Here is a 16,217-nt window from a genome sequence, read left to right on the forward strand (position 1 = left end):
CCCCCCCCCCCCCCCCGGCTATTATTTCCTTCGAGAAATAATACCCGTTATATCGTGTAGATCCGACCGGATCTAGATCACGCGGTAGTCCACGGATAAACCCCGGCGCAGGCGAAGAACCCACCAAAGCGAGTGACCGCAAAACAGGAGCTCGCGATTCGTTCGAAAAAGAAAGTTGTAATTTTTATTTCTTTTTTGATCTCGTTGTAACCGGATCTTATAAAAAGACCGGATTTTTGTAATCGATGGAATCAATGAAGAAAGCAGCAATTTTTCCTGCGAACAATTTTTTCACCACTTTAAATTTTTCTCTTCTTCTCTTTGTTGGATGATGAAGATGAAGATGAAGATGGAGATTAATTTGAAGGTTTGTTTTTCTTATTTCTCTTTTATTGCTTATTAGTTTAGATTTATTTCATGCTTATAAATTAGATTTATTTCATGCTTATAGAGTAGATTTATTTTCTTGCATTTAATTCTTGCAATTTACTTTATAGTTTAGATTTTATAATTTATTTTGCAGTTAGATTTTAATTTTTTGTACTATTCACCTTGAGGCTAGAACCCTCTTGGGTTTAGTTTTTCTTTTTGTTCATTTTTATTTTTTTGATTCACCTTTAGGCTAGAACCCTCTAGGGAATCACCTTTTTTTAAGAAGTGGATTCAATTCTAGATTACTCATATCTTTAATTGAATCCGCTATCTTTACATTCTTGATTTTTATTTGTTCTTGATTTTTCCTTCTTGCCTTGTTGATCACATTTATATTATCACTTCCACTCTCAAATATATTCATTTACACAATCATTTTCATTCTCTCCATCTCTCCACAATCACATTCACTCATCACTCCTTTTTGTCACGCACACAACATAAGAACCGATTTTATATTTTCTCCTACAAAACACCTTCCTCATGGATCGATATCTTTATACTATAACTTGACACGGTTGTGCACTTGCAATATTTTTGGTACATATTTATGCCGCATCACTCTAGTTGAGCTTATAATATTTTATACAATATATTGTTAGGTAGTAGTGTGTGATTTAGTGAGAGTGAGCTTCATAGTATTCTCATTCATTGGTAGAGAACAAATCATTATACTTGAGCTTCATTTATGAGAATCACTTTGTAATACACATTTACACCGAGAGGAGTGTGTGTTGAGGACATAGTCGATACCAAGAGGAGTGGCGTCTGTAGTAAACCCTAGTGAGAGGTAGTAAAACCGGGCACTTGAGGGAGGTGATACGTGAGGACCAACACTTGAGGTTGTAGTTCGTGTATGTACATTGTGAGTGTCTTGTAGAGTTTTTAGTGAACTAGAAAATCGAGTGTGTAGAGAAGTTCTGGCTTCCAAACCGGGTGTGTAGAAATAGTGGAAATCTCTTTGAGGTGAGGAGCAGAGACGTAGGTCAAGAGTTGACCGAACTTCGTGATCATATCTTGTGTTTGAGTTTGCTTTGTGTATAGTTATTTTGTGCTTGTAATTTTCATTCTTGCTCATAACTCACTCATATATTTTTTGCAAGAATTAAAATCAAGAAAGTTTTTAATTGGCATATAATCGGATTAGATTAGCAATAACCTTATTCACCCCCCCCTCTAGGGTGTTTTTAGACTTCACATTGGTCAACCAATGAGCTTGTGTCGGTCGACTGATAAGAAAATTTCTACATTGTTTGTGATTTTGATTCTAGGTTTGGTTCTCTACTCCCGAAACCAACAAATCTCCCACTTGGAGACCAAACCGCCATCAACGAGCTCTCCCAAACTCCCGCCATCTTCGCAAGCATCTTCTCCTACCCGAAAAAAATCTATTCTTCAATCAATATCATCTCGGCAATCTTGCCTATCCTCTTAGTGTGACTCCGCCTTCTTCTCCTACGTGTGAAGGCTAACTAAAGTTGCGCACAACTCTAATTTCTTGATGGTTTCTGCTTTCGTCAATATATCAGCAATGTCCGTAGGATTTTGACTCCCCAAAATCTTCTCCAACTGTAACTTTCCATCTTCTATCAGCGAGCGTATGAAGTGGTAACGTACGTCGATGTATTTTGTTTTGGCATAATATACTGGATTCTTGGCAAGGTGTATAGCACTCGGTCTATCACAATAAAGAACGTCATTTCCCTGCTTCAAATTCAGCTCTTCCAGACACCCGATCAACCAAATTATCTTTTTGCTGACTTCAATCACTGCGACATACTTTGCCTCACTCGTGGATAATGTTACTATCTTTTGCAAACGTGAGACCCAGCTCACTGCTGTCGACGTTAAGGTATAAATATACCCCGTGGTACTTCGCATTGTATCATGATCACGGCAAAATCTGCATCCACGTATCCTCACAGTACCAATTTCTTCCTCCTGAAACACAATGGCATACCCGTAGTCCCTTTCAAGTATCATAATATCCACTTCACGGCCTCCCAATATTGCTTCCCTGGATTGCTTGCAAACCTGCTCATAACTCTCACTGCATGGGCGATATCCGGCCTCGTGCAAACCATTTCGTACATAAGACTACCAATGGCTGATGGATATGACACTCTACTTATATGCTCCTTCTCTACATCTATCTTGGGCGATTGCTCCTCATATAACTTGAATTGACTTCCATGGGGCGTGCTGATGGGCTTGGCATTCTCAATGTTGAATCTCTGAAGTACCTTCTCAATGTATTTAGCAAAACTCAACTTCAACGTCCTTTCAACTTCATCTCGACTGATTCACATCCTAAGAATTTTATTTGCTGCATCCAGATTCTTCATAGCATACTCTTTCGCTAATTGCTTATTCTACTTGTTTATCTCTTCTAAACATAATCCTGCAACTAACATATCATCGACATACAATAATAACACGATATAGCTGGACTTGAACTTCTTGAAGTAGCAACAATAATCTAAATTGCATCTTCCATAGCCATTACTCTGCATGAACTTATCAAACTTTTTGTACCACTATCTCAGAGCCTGTTTCAAACTGTGCAAGCTCTTCTTGAGCCTACACACCATCTCTTCCTTTCCTTCTTCTATAAAATCAACATGTTGCTTCATGTAGATTTTTTTATCCAAGTCACCATAAAAAAAGGCAGTCTTCACATCCAACTGCTCAAAGGTAGAGATTTTTAGCAACTACTAAGCTCAACACCATTCTGATGGTTGTAAGCTTCGTGATGGGAAAAAAAATATCTCTATATAATCCACTCCTTCCCATTGTTGGAACCCTTTCACAACTAATCTGGCCTTGTACCTCTTGCTTCCATCACTCTCCTACTTGATTCGGTAGACTAACTTGTTATGCAAGGCTTTCTTCTATGCGGGTAGATGGGCTAACTTCCATGTCTCATTCGAGTGGAGAGAATCTATCTCTTCTTACATCGTATGCTCCTACTGCTGAGATTCACTAACTTACATAGCCTCTTCATATCACCCTAGTTCTCCGCTATCTATCAAATGTAAGTAATCAAATGATGAAAGATACCTGACAATCAGTTTGGGTACCCTAGATGACCTTCTAAGCTCCACGTCCTGGGTAGTAGTCTCTGCACCTGGAGTCTCCTCTATCCTTTGGTCAGAACTGACACTGTCTCCCCTATCTGCAAGTTCCACCAAATCCATGTACTCGGATACACCTGCATCATTAGTGCTGCTCCCACTACTTTGGCTATTCTTGGCATTGCCCCTGTTCTTGTATATCACCTCTTCATTGAATATCACATCTCTGCTCCTAATGATTTTCCTATTTTCTCATCCCAAAGACGATTTCTGAACTCATCAATGTTGTATCTAATGAATGTACACTTTTTTACTTAGCTTCTAGCTTGTCCTTGACATGGTCACGGATATGAATATATGCCATGCAACCAAATACTCATAAATATGAGAGATTAACCTTCTTTCCACTCCAAACCTCTTCTAGAATCCCAAAATCCAATAGAACTGATGGCCCATGATTAATCAAATAAGCTATCGTATGCACCACGTCCTCCCAAAGCATTTTAGGTAGACCTACATGTAAACGTATGCTCCTCGCACTCTCTAACAATGTCTTGTTCATCCTCTCTACAACACTATTCTGTTGCAGTGCCCATGGAGTAGTCCTCTCTAAACGAATCTTGCTCAGGCCATAGAATGTTTTGAACTCCTCCAGCTCGTATTCTCCATCATTGTCCGATCTCAGACACTTCACTTTTAGATCTGTCTCGTTCTCTACCATGGCTTTTTTACTTCTTGAAGATCCCAAACACCTCTGGCTTGTGCTTCATGAAGTATACCCACACCTTCCTCAAATGATCGTCGATAAAGGTGACATAGTACGTCGAACCGCCACGAGAAGACACGCTAGTTGGACCCCAAACATATGTATGGACAAGCTCTAGCTTCGGAGCTTTAGGTGGTCTTCCACTATTCTCAAAGATGACCGTCTTCTACTTCACGTAGATGCAATCCTCACAATCACCAACGTCAACTGAATCAATATCGGTTAGCTTTCCCTGTGAGTGTAGAATCTTCATACCCTTCTCACTCATATGTCCCAGCCTATTGTACCATAGATTTGTACTCTTCTTGCCAGCTACAACTGTGAGGGTGTCACTCGCATGTGAAGTAAGGTAGAGAGTTCCTGTTTTGTTATTGCGGGTAACCACTATAGTTCCATTGGAGATCTTCCACGGATCCGCAGTGAATGTTGAAATATAACCTTCTGTTCTAAGCTGGCTAACCAAAACAAGATTCCTCTTTAGCTTCAGTACATGTCTAACATTCTTCAGATTCCACTTAGAACCCTTCATTTGAATCTGCACATTGCCTCTTCCAACAATACTGCAAGGCTTGTTGTCCCCCTAAGTACACCTTCCCAAAGTCCTCTGCTACATAGTCCTGAAAAAGCTTCCTATTAGCAGTGGCGTGGAATGAGGCTCCCGAATCAATAACCCATGAGTCAGAGTTGCTGTCCATAGTAAGGATCAAGGCATCTTGCACGATATAAGCCTCCTGCTCATTCACATTCTTCTTTGATGCTTTGCAGATTGAAGACATATGGTCCTCATGGCCGCAGTTCTAATACTTCCCTTTGATAAGCCTAACCTTCGAGTTCAGCCTTCTTTTTTTTTATTTCGACCGATTTCTGTTATGGTTACTCTTCTTTTTGCTTCGGCCTCTCTGCTCGAGATTTAGGGCTGAACCTATACCTTCTGATTCAGATGATTTTCTTCTAACCTCCTCGGATAGAATCATGCTAATAACCTCGCTTAGCTTCAACTTCTCCTTCCCTGCCGAGTTGCTAATTACGGTCACGCAACCTGCCCAACTATCCGATAGCTATGATAGAATCAATAGGGCCTACACTTCGTCATCAAACGTGATGTCAACTGAGATAAGTTGATCAATGATTGTGTTGTACTCGCTGAGATACAACGTGAAGGAATACCCTTCTGCTATCTTGAGGTTGAAGAGTGTCTTGGCGAGATGCACCTTGTTTGCGGCTGACGGTTGCTCGTTTATCTTTGCAAACAGTTCCATAAGCCCCACCATCATTTCTCCTTCAATATATTGTAGGTGACTGATTTGACGAGCGACAACCGGATCTACCCTAGAGCCTTCCGATCCAGTATTTCTCAGTTCTCGTCTGATTCCTCTTTCTTCTTTCCTTTAGCTTTTTCCCATCAACGGACGGTAAAGATCCTTTTGGTACATGTAGTCCTCCATCTGCGACTTCTATTAGGCAAAGTTTGATCCGTCAAACTTCTCAATATTCGATTTGCTTTCTTCTACCATCTCTTTCACACACAAACTTTGCCGAACGAAGCTCTGATACCAGTTATTAGGGTTGATCACACAAACGACAACCTGTGCCCTTCCGGATCTTGTGTCAAGAGTAGGCAAGCAAGAAATCATAGCTGATAAAGGAAAAACTTGTAGGAAAGAACAACCAAAAGAAGAAAACACCAGCTTTAACGAGATTCAGCAAACGTGCCTACGTACTTGGGAGCCACACCAGAAATTCTTTGATTAATTGAAGATGATTACAATGCTCACAATAGGCCACTCTCTCTCTAAGATCTCTGATCTCAAAGTGCTGCCAAAACCCTCTCAAAGACGTCCTCACATAACCGTAAAAAGGTTTTAGGAAACATATATATACACAGCCCAAAAACAGATTCCAACCCGAATTAGGAATTCTGTCAGACCCGACTTCAGTCGACCGATAGCATTGCATCGGTCGACTGGTTGATCGCCATCGGTCGACCGATAATATTGCTTCAGTCGACCGTCCAGAACTCTGTTTTCGACAGGGTTTTCGTGCACGCTTTCGGTCGACCGGGGCAAGCCTGTCGGTCGACCGTTCCGAAACCCCTGTAGTTTTTCTTGGCTTCACATCGGTCGACCGATGAGCTTGTGTCGGTCGACCCATAAGAGAATTTCTGTGCAGTTTGTGATTTTTTTTGATTCCAGGTTTGGTTCTCCACTCCCGAAACCAACAGTGGTCTCTATGGGGAAAAAGAACTCTAGGGCCAAAACAATATACGTTCAATTTTATTTTTAACAAACAAAATAATAAAACTGGGAGAAAGGGTGTACGTTGTTTGTAAATGACAGATAATAAAACTGGTGATTGCTTTCTTTTAAGAAAATTTTAATTATGTGACCGTTGAGGGTAAATTCATTTCAAACTAATTTATTTTCCCCCAATAACTCTTTATAATATCATACATGCTCATTACATTAGTCAGATTTCTGAATGTTTTCTTGTTCCAATATAGTTATGTGAGGTCAAAGTGTTTAATAACCCAGCATATACTTAGTGCACTCACTTATGGTGTACCACGCAAGTCGTTTGCATTGTTCTCACAGACACGGGCAACTCCTATCCAAAAAAGCCACATCAGACCTTCAAATTAAGGAGAAATTTTTAAAACAGCCCATTTTTCAATTTTATTGGGCAAAATCGACCGTCTCACAAAATAATTAGCAAAACCGACCTAAAATGGTCGATTTTGCAGTTACGAAATTGCACGGGACTAGTAGTTACGAAACTGCACGGGACTAGTAGTCCCGTGCAGTCCGCCTACCCCACCCCCTCTTTCGTCTTTTCTTTCGTTCTTTCTTTCAGTCAAAGTTTTCTTCTCGTGACCACTCTCCCCCGAAAAAAAAAATTCAGCCTCGTCGACCCCGCCGCCGACCACCGCCAGTTGCAGTCCCCGCCGACCCCGCCGCCGCTCTAGTTCGTGACCGATCCTTCGACCCCCGCCGCTCTCGTCTTCGAGCCTTCGACCCCGCTGCTGCTAAAGGTATTATAGATTTTAATTGGTTAATTTCTGTCAAAGTTTTAATTTTTATACTGGGTTTCTGGTTGATTTTGGGGTTCTGGAAATGAGTTTTTTTGATAATTTGGGAATTTGATGGGGCTTTTTTGTTCTTTTTAATTGATGCTAATTTGAGTTATTTATTGGATTTTGTTGGTTGAGGGGTATTGTATAGGTTGAATAATGTGATATAATGTGATATAATGTGATTTGGGAGTTATGGTTTAGCCATTATTTGGGATTGATTAAGGTAATAAATTTGATGTTGATTTATTCAGATATTAATAGATTATTTGCATATGATGGACTGTGTATTTTCAGTTTCGATGACGAACTCCATACCCATTATTTGTTTCTTTAATGGGAGCCTCGGCGTCGGAGTGAATAATTTGCCGGTGTATGATGGAGGTTCTCGGAAAATGTTCATGCTATCTAAGTCGTGTAATTTTGATGGAATGACTAGGGAAATACACAGAGTTACTAAAATTAAGAAAGAAGAATATACAATTAGGGTGTTCTTCAACTGTCCGATAAATGAGAGTAGAACTATTGCCGTGGAGATTACCGAAGATGAGGAATTGAATGACATGAAACAATTAGTCGAGAAGCAAGCGTCAATTGAGTTGTTTATTGAGAAGTATCCGATTCAGGAATTTGCCCAAGTTTCACGACCTCAAGGAGAGTTTTCTCGGATGCTTGACTTAGACAACGAGTCGATTGGTTTTATGACATCTCCAAGTCAAGAGCCATGGTCTCAACCACAACATTTAAGTGAGTATTCTATCGGTGGGACGTCAACTAATATATTTAACGACGCTTCAGGTCATGTTACGGGTTACCCACCAGTCGGAGAAATTATAGAAGATGAAGCAGATGATGATTCAGATCATATTGAAGAAGATGACGTGCAAATTGATAGCATGCATGTGGCAGCTGGAATCGATGATGACGCCCATTGGATGGAGTAATTTAACGTTAATAATGATTATGTGGAAGCTGAAGATCCATTGCCCGACGAGTTTCATAATGAGGATTGGATAAATACTTCTCAAGCTGGATTTGTTGATGTTGGTCCAAATTTACAACGACCCGAGGACTTCACTTTTAAAAAAGGGGATCTATTCGAGAGCAAGGAGGCACTGATCTTTGCAATCCGAGAATGGTCCATCAAGAATCGGGTCAAATTCAAGCCGGTAAAAACTAATGTAACAAACTACAATGTGAAATACTTCTTTAACGATAAGAATGAAGTAGAGAACGCAAATGAGCAAGATGAGAGAAATAAAAAATGTCCTTGGTTGCTAAATGCCGATGTGAGAAAATCATCAAATGGGCAATTTGTAATATGTAGATATTACAGACTTCATACATGTTGCAACCCGTCGGTGGATATCGATGATTATTCTGCATCTTCTTCTTATATATGTAAGCTAATTATGCCTGAAGTTAGAGCTGAACTTGATCTGAATGCAGGTCAGATATTTCAGAGGGTATATGACATGCGGGGGATTAAGATATCTAAATATAAGGCATATGATGCAAGGAGGAAAGCGTTGTCTAAAATTTTTGGAGATTGGGAAAAATCATATGAATTACTTCTACAGTATCTTGAAGCTATCAAACGAAATAATCTGGGTACTGAATACGAAATATTATCCGAAGAGATTGCACCGGGTATGGAGAGGTTCACTCGCATGTTTTGGGCATTTGGTCCTGCTATTAAGGGCTAAACTTTTTGTTGTCCGCTATTGAGCATTGATGGTACACATTTATATGGAAAGTACAAAGGCGTGCTTCTTGTAGCGACCGGTGTAGATGCAAATGGTGGGTTATTTCCTCTAGGATTTGCAGTCGTGGAGGTGGAGGATACGTCTAGTTGGAAGTGGTTTTTTGAACTTATATACAAGTGGATTCCAAGTGTCCGTGCGCCAAGAATAATTACCTTTATTTCGGATAGGATGAAAGGAATTATAAGGGCATTACATGAGGGTTTTAGTGCACCACATCACCATCGATATTGTTTAAGGCATATAAGAGATAATTTCAAGAAAAAATACGGTGAGATTAATTTGCAAAATATTTTGTGGCAAGCCGGGTGTGCAACCGACACATTAGTGTATGAACATTGCAGGGAGAAAATCAAGTCTTTGTCATTAGATGCACATAATTGGATTGAAAATAACTTGAAGCCTCAATTCGAGCATCGGTGGGCATTATGTAAGGATGATGGTGTGCGGTTTTGCATGATGACGACTAATTGCTCCGAGAGCTTTAACGGCGTTCTTAAAGGAGCACGAGCTATGCCAATACAATCTTTGGTTGCGAGAACATTCTATAGACTAAACGCATACTTCAACAAAAGGCGTGGTGATGGCATAGACTGGACAACACGTTACACACCAAAAAATGAGTCCATTTTGCATAGAAGAATTGAGGCAGCAAGATCATGTCAAATTACCGTATTCAACGACAACGAATGGCAGGTACAGGATTGTGACGGTATCTATACCGTTAAACTATTTGATGTTAATTGCACTTGCACATGTAACATACCACAACTACAAAAAATACCCTGTGCACATGTGCTTGTGGCTTCTTCTAATCAGCCAGGAGGTGCTAGAATTCCCAGAAATCGGTATTGCTCGCCTTGGTATTCAACAGCTCACTATCAAAAGACATATAGTGAGAGTTTTCATCCACCTGATGATAGTCGGTATTGGCCTAAATATAATGGACCACGTATAATTCCACCTCAGTACCGGAGACAAGGAGGTCGACCACGATCTGTGCAAATTAGGGGAACCATGGATCAAGGGCGAGAAGGAGTGGTCAAGCATAAAAAATGTAGTATTTGCAAACAACCGGGACATACTCGACCTCGTTGTCCATCTAGACACAATAGATAGCAACTAATTGGTAATTTATATCATTTTTTTATTTTTATATACTTTAATAAAAAAACTGAATTACTATATGATTGATTATTGACGTGTGTATAATTGTATGTGCAGGTTTGTACACCATGGATCCTGGGCCGGTTAGTGATGAGGTCTTATATGACCAGGCTCAACATCGTTCACATATTATATCCTGTACAGAGGTAATTCAATTACTTTATAATTGCAATATTTACATTTACATAATATTGCATTCTTATACTATCATTTGTTGTACAGAGAGGAGGGAGTATCGTTATGGTTGATCATAGCCTCAGCCATAGCCGTTGGCGGTTAGAGGATGAGCGTATCATATCAGCTGTGGGACGGGCCGGCTTCTTGACTTGTTCAAAGCTTCGTTGGATAAAGCTCGATTGGCCCCTACTGACCGCGTTGATGGATAGATGGAGACCTGAGACCAATACTTTCCACTTCCGGATGGGCGAGGCTACCATTACTCTACAAGATGTAGCCGTGATACTCGGTCTCCGTATAGATGGTCCGTGCATTACCGGCACTGATAGTGATGTATGGCCTCGAAGATGTGAGGAGTTGTTAGGTGTAGCTCCAGAGACTATGCCTCGAGGAACTATTAAGTTGAAGTGGTTGAGAGAGACCTTCTCAGTACCGTTGCCTGTTGATGCCCCACAAATTTTGGTTGACCAACATGCACGTGCATACATTATGCACATGATTGGTACTATATTATTTCCAGATTCAAGTAAAGATAAAGTGCATGCGAGGTATGTGTATTTATAATATGAATCTGTATTTCATTGAATTAGCTTATTTTAATAAATTGGAATATTGTGAATATGCTAGGTGGTTACCACTCCTCGAGGACTTGGACGTATGTGGTACAAAATCGTGGGGTAGTGCTGTTTTGGCGTATTTATATAGAGAGATGTCAAAAGTGGCACTTATGCAAAACAGTGAGCTTAAAGGGTGTCTAAGCTTATTGCAAGTATGGGCATGGGAGAGACTTCATTTGAAGCCGAGACTATGCACGCATTTACAATTAGATGGACAAATTCCACTGGGATGCAGGTATTGTATTTTTATGTAGCGAATATAACTGTAGTTATCATTGTGGTACTAAATGTATGACAAATATTTTTTTGTAGATGGAATGTCGAAAAATGCTATGACGAGACCCCGGCTAGACAATTGGATTTCTACCGGAATGAGCTTGACCGTATGAAGATTTTTCAGGTAATTCTCACCGAAAAACATGCGCTTTTTTTTCTACATACTAAAAACCCAATTCTGATATGCAACTGCATTAAATTATTATAGATGGAATGAGAGCCCTACACCCAATTTCTACCTCAGCTACCCCCAATATGCACAGAATACCAAGTTGTATGGAGAGCTAAATTTCTACCTCAGCTACCCCCAATATGCACAGAATACCAAGTTGTATGGAGAGCTAGAGTTCCTCTTATATGTTTGGAGATAGTAGAAATGCATGTACCAGACCGCGTGCTTCGACAATTTGGTCGTGCACAACATGTTCCACAGTTTGTTGAAAAGATAGAGAGGAAGGCAAAAAAAGAAGGCCAGCAAATAAACTGGATGATCGTGCATCAAGCTTTTATACACAGATGGAATGATAGGCATTTTTTTATTGTCAACCAAATTGAACCAACTCCTCGGGAATCAGATTACTACACTTGGTATTGGGGCATAACCCGAAGATGGATACTTCATTCGACCACAATACCGGTTGAGTCGCAAAGAGGATATGTGCCCCGGGGTATAGATGAGAGAGAATTAGTAAGTATTTTCATATTTTGATCTAAGTCCATTTTTATTGGTACTTTATGTGTTGAAAAATTTGCAGGTATCAGCAATAGATGAAGTTCAAACTCTTGCAAATCGTGGCTTGGAATTGGCTCGAGCAGGTACGATAAAATTAAATCTCAAATTTACATTCTGTTATATCAAATTTAATATTAAATTTTGTTTTTGAACTATCTATCGCAGGTAGAAATCCCGAAACACATGAACATGTATCAATATATCAGGCTATAATGCAGAGGCTTCAACAAGCCTTACACCGAACTCACGAAGATCGTCATGATGGACGGGAGGTAACGCCATTCGTATATACACGACAACAGCGACAAAGTCGAGGACGACGCAGAAATGACGATGAAGCTGGACCTTCCCAACGTGTCGACGATGGAGCTGGACCGTCACAACCACAAACGCAACCGGATCACGAACTCGTCGAAGGGCGGTATGGAGGACGACGAAGCCAAAGGAGGAGGAGGAGAGTTCTTGGATGTATGTAAACTACAGGTTATATACATTACAAAACTATTTAGGGATGTGATTTTTGGATTTGTAGTCGATAATATCGTGTGATATGTTTGATTTCTAAGTGGGTTTGTGGTGTTATTATGTTGGATTTGTTAGTGGGAGTTTGTGGTGTGATGTGATTTGTTTGATTTGAAATGAGTATGTGGTGAAATCAGTATGTAATTTGTTAGTGGGAGTTTGTGTGGATGTATGCACAGGGACTACATGAAATGCAGTGGTGAAATGAGTATGTGACTTGTTAGAGGAAGTTTGTGTTGATATATGCACAGGAACTACTTGAAATGTAGAGAAAATTGCACAAAAATGTGCACAGCGAGTGCACGGGACTGCTAGTCCCGTGCACTTGGTCTTGAGCAGCGGCTGGCCTCTCTGCTTAAAAGTCGGGACTAGCAGTCCCGACTTTTAAGCAGAGAGCACTACCCGTTTGCTGAACACCAAGTGCACGGGACTAGCAGTCCCGTGCACTTGACAACGAAAGCTACAATCAAATAGCTTTCGGGTCGATGATCGAAACATATAGTCGAATAGTTGCTTGGTAGAGAGCTATGGGCGAATATTCATCTTTAAGACACTATGGATGTTGATTCCCGTCTAGCTCCTACAACAAAAGCTACAATCAAATAGCTTTCGGGTCGGTGATTGAAAGCGGCAAATAGAGGACTTTTCACATAGATCGAGAAAGGTTACAATTCAACGACACTTCCGACAACTGATGAAAACTCTATGCAGCAGTCTTCACAATCTACAGTGAAAGTTACAATCTGACGGCTTTCACACCCCACAACAGCTAAAGCTAGGATTATTGAACAACGGTCCTTGCAACGCTCTACAGAAGAAGTTACAAATCAGCTAACTCCTTCTGAAACGCGGGTGTCATCCCCGCGTCATAACTTTGGAAATGAAGGCGACCCTCGCGTCGTCAAGCCACGGCGACCCTCGCGTCGTCAAGCCACGGCGACCCTCGCGTCGTCAAGCCAAAGCGACCCTCGCGTCGTCAAGCCACGGCGACCCTCGCGTCGTCAAGCCAAAGCGACCCTCGCGTCGTCAAGCCACGGCGACCCTCGCGTCGTCAAGCCATAGCGACCCTCGCGTCGTCAACCAACAGCGACCCTCGCGTCGACAATGCACAAGCCAAACGTGAGCGACCCTCGCGTTCAATGGTGTTCAGCTAACACCCAACTTCGCGTCTCAATTCAAAGAACACGAAGTTGAGGTTCTGAACGCCAGATTGGGCGTTTGACTCACTCAAACATAAGTCGAACGGTTCCAAAACCGTTTATCCCACGTTATGAGGGGATTTTCACCCACGTAGGAGCAGATATAGGGGTCAGTTACAACCTCTTATCCCCCTATAAAAGCTCAACGAACTCAACTGAGTTACGGGTTGGATTTTTGGCATCTGAACCACACAGGTTGGATTCAAAAGATCTAAACCATACAGGTTGGAGATTTTCAGTTCTCAAACAAACTCGACAGAGTTAAAGGATCGGATTTTTGATAATCAGATCAAGGGTTGGATTCTTCATCATCAAAACCACTCAGGTTTGGAGATTCGGCAACAACAGCAACGAAATCCTTGGAGATAGGATTTTTGAACCAACCTCAGAAAATCAAATCTGAGAGAATCCTTCAACAACAGAAAAACAGCTTGATTATTAACCGAATTTTCGGTTCCAACAACTCTATTCACAGAGTTCAAACTCGTTCAGAGTTCTTAAACTCATTCAGAGTTATTCATAAAACTTTCCACGAAAGTTCATCGTTCCCACGAGATAAAGACGGTCGGATCGTCAACGGAGAGCAAGTTCGACGCAATCAATCGAAGGAAGCACTCCATCGCTGTCAAGAAGAACCCAGTTTTAAACAAAGGGGAAAACCAAATTCGTTTTCCTCTCTTTTGTAATCAAGTTGTAACCGAGATCAAAGGAATCAAAGTCACATTTTCTTTATTCTCTTCTTTACAATTTTTCCAACAAACAAAAGATGACGACTCTGCTGGGGACTAGCTTTTCCGACGATGAAGTGGTGGCTCAGTCCGACGTCCACCTCTTGGGAACGACTGTAGAAACTCTCGTCGTAGAGTTTGATCAGGCGAAATACGAGGAAGCCCTATCCTCTGGATCGCTTAGCCCCAAGGCTAAGCACGATGTCCGCAAGACCTCAAAGAAGGTCGATTCTGTTGTTGAAGTGCCGAAGAAAGCCCTCTCCTTCGGCCAGGAACTCAAATTGGCTCTGCTGGCGGAAGATCCCATCTCCGCGCCAGCAAGACGTGCTTCGGGTCACAAACGGCCTCTGGAAGAAACGAGTCCTGTAAACGTCAATGACGTTGCTGCTAAGGCTTTGAAACAAGCCAAAAAGAACGCCGCTCGCCGACGGAGAAGATCCATACGACGAGTACACTTACGGGAAAGCCGATTGTTGGCCCAACGCGAAGATCGTGTTTCTGAGAATCCAACCGAGCCTAGCGTTCCCAAAGAAGAACGCTCACTGCGTGGCAATGAGCCCAACTACGAACCTAGGCTGATACAGCTCAAACGCGACCCTGAGTGGCGCGTTGTTCATTCAAAACACAGCCCTCAGAAGGGAGCTGCCAAAACCAAACGCGACCCTCAGGGGCGCGTTCCAATTAAACATGACTCTCAGGAGTCTGTTTCACAAATTAAACGCGACCCTCAGGTGCGCGTTCAAACGAAGCATGACTCTCAGGAGTCTGTTTCACCAACCAAACGCGACCCTCAGGGGCGCGTTCAACCAAAACTTGACACTCAGAGGTCAGGTTCATCATTTAAACGCAGGCCTCGGCCTAGTGTTTACAAATTTCAACGCGACCCTCGCGTTATTTCTCGAGAACGTGATCTTCAAGAGGTCCATCAGGTTCAAAAAAGTCAGCGTGGTTTTAAAATTCACGTTCGGCAAGAACCAATATCACCTACCCAAGGGCAGGGGGTCCCATCTCCACCTCCAAGCCCGGGGAAAGTTTCCTCCCAAATTCCTGATCTGCGGGAATTGTTGTCGAGAGGAAAATCAACAGCACAAGCGGTTCACCCATGTCAATGTGAGAGGCTTATCTCGGCCGTCCTGTCAGAATGCTCTTGTTATGCATCCACACCTCGGCAGTCTGTATTCGACAGGTTGACAAACGTTGTTAGGCCTGCCAAACGACAACGCCGCAACAGAAAGAAGACAACTGAAGCGGAATACCCACAGGTCACTATCAACATGATCGGCCGAGGGAAGGCCTCGCATACTGATTCTGACGAGTCACAGGAGAGTCATCCGCCAACTGTCCGAGAAATTTGTGACCAGTTCGAAGGAGTATATCAGAATACTCGGACTCGGACAGGAGCCATTCGTCCGGTTGACTATCAAAAGTTAGCCAAGGGTGTCACAACAAGTGATGAACATTCGGCAATAGCCGAATCTCAATCTTCAAGCTCTGTCGGAGCACGGGAGGTCTCCGCTTACACGACAGGGAACCATGAAGACATAGCCAAAAGAGTGGACGAACATCATGTCATGCTCCAGGCGCAACAGGAGACACTTCTCCAACTGAAGGATATGTTGGCTCAGCTTCTTGCTGAAAAAGGCCACAAACCTGAGTCTTCCCGGAGAACAACTTCAAAGGGAAAACAAAAAGTGCA

At 41.9% G+C, this 16,217-nt stretch overlaps 2 protein-coding genes across 2 annotated transcripts; both read left to right on the forward strand.

Moving 5' to 3' along the window:
• LOC109830661 (protein MAIN-LIKE 2-like) lies at positions 10,178-12,858 on the forward strand. Its single transcript, XM_020397991.1, has 4 exons — positions 10,178-10,231; positions 10,327-10,415; positions 10,492-10,795; positions 12,746-12,858. Exons 2-4 carry the CDS (start codon positions 10,338-10,340, stop codon positions 12,808-12,810), a joined length of 447 nt encoding a protein of 148 aa, XP_020253580.1. The 5' UTR covers positions 10,178-10,231; positions 10,327-10,337; the 3' UTR covers positions 12,811-12,858.
• LOC109830662 (serine/threonine-protein phosphatase 7 long form homolog) lies at positions 10,871-11,626 on the forward strand. The gene is made up of 4 exons (XM_020397992.1): positions 10,871-10,994; positions 11,074-11,298; positions 11,376-11,463; positions 11,548-11,626. Exons 1-4 carry the CDS (start codon positions 10,936-10,938, stop codon positions 11,554-11,556), a joined length of 381 nt encoding a protein of 126 aa, XP_020253581.1. The 5' UTR covers positions 10,871-10,935; the 3' UTR covers positions 11,557-11,626.

This window comes from Asparagus officinalis, chromosome 2 (genome assembly GCF_001876935.1).
Source record: "Asparagus officinalis chromosome 2, Aspof.V1, whole genome shotgun sequence".
NCBI classification, from domain to species: domain Eukaryota; kingdom Viridiplantae; phylum Streptophyta; class Magnoliopsida; order Asparagales; family Asparagaceae; genus Asparagus; species Asparagus officinalis.

Coding starts and splice junctions, on each gene's coding strand:
- LOC109830661 (XM_020397991.1), top strand. CDS start 10,338: ATGGATCCTGGGCCGGTTAGTGATGAGGTCTTATATGACCAGGCTCAA. Junction 10,416..10,491: donor ATATTATATCCTGTACAGAG/GTAATTCAATTA, acceptor TTTGTTGTACAG/AGAGGAGGGAGTATCGTTAT. Junction 10,796..12,745: donor TGATGTATGGCCTCGAAGAT/GTGAGGAGTTGT, acceptor TGTAATTTGTTA/GTGGGAGTTTGTGTGGATGT.
- LOC109830662 (XM_020397992.1), top strand. CDS start 10,936: ATGCACATGATTGGTACTATATTATTTCCAGATTCAAGTAAAGATAAA. Junction 10,995..11,073: donor AAAGATAAAGTGCATGCGAG/GTATGTGTATTT, acceptor TGAATATGCTAG/GTGGTTACCACTCCTCGAGG. Junction 11,299..11,375: donor CAAATTCCACTGGGATGCAG/GTATTGTATTTT, acceptor ATTTTTTTGTAG/ATGGAATGTCGAAAAATGCT.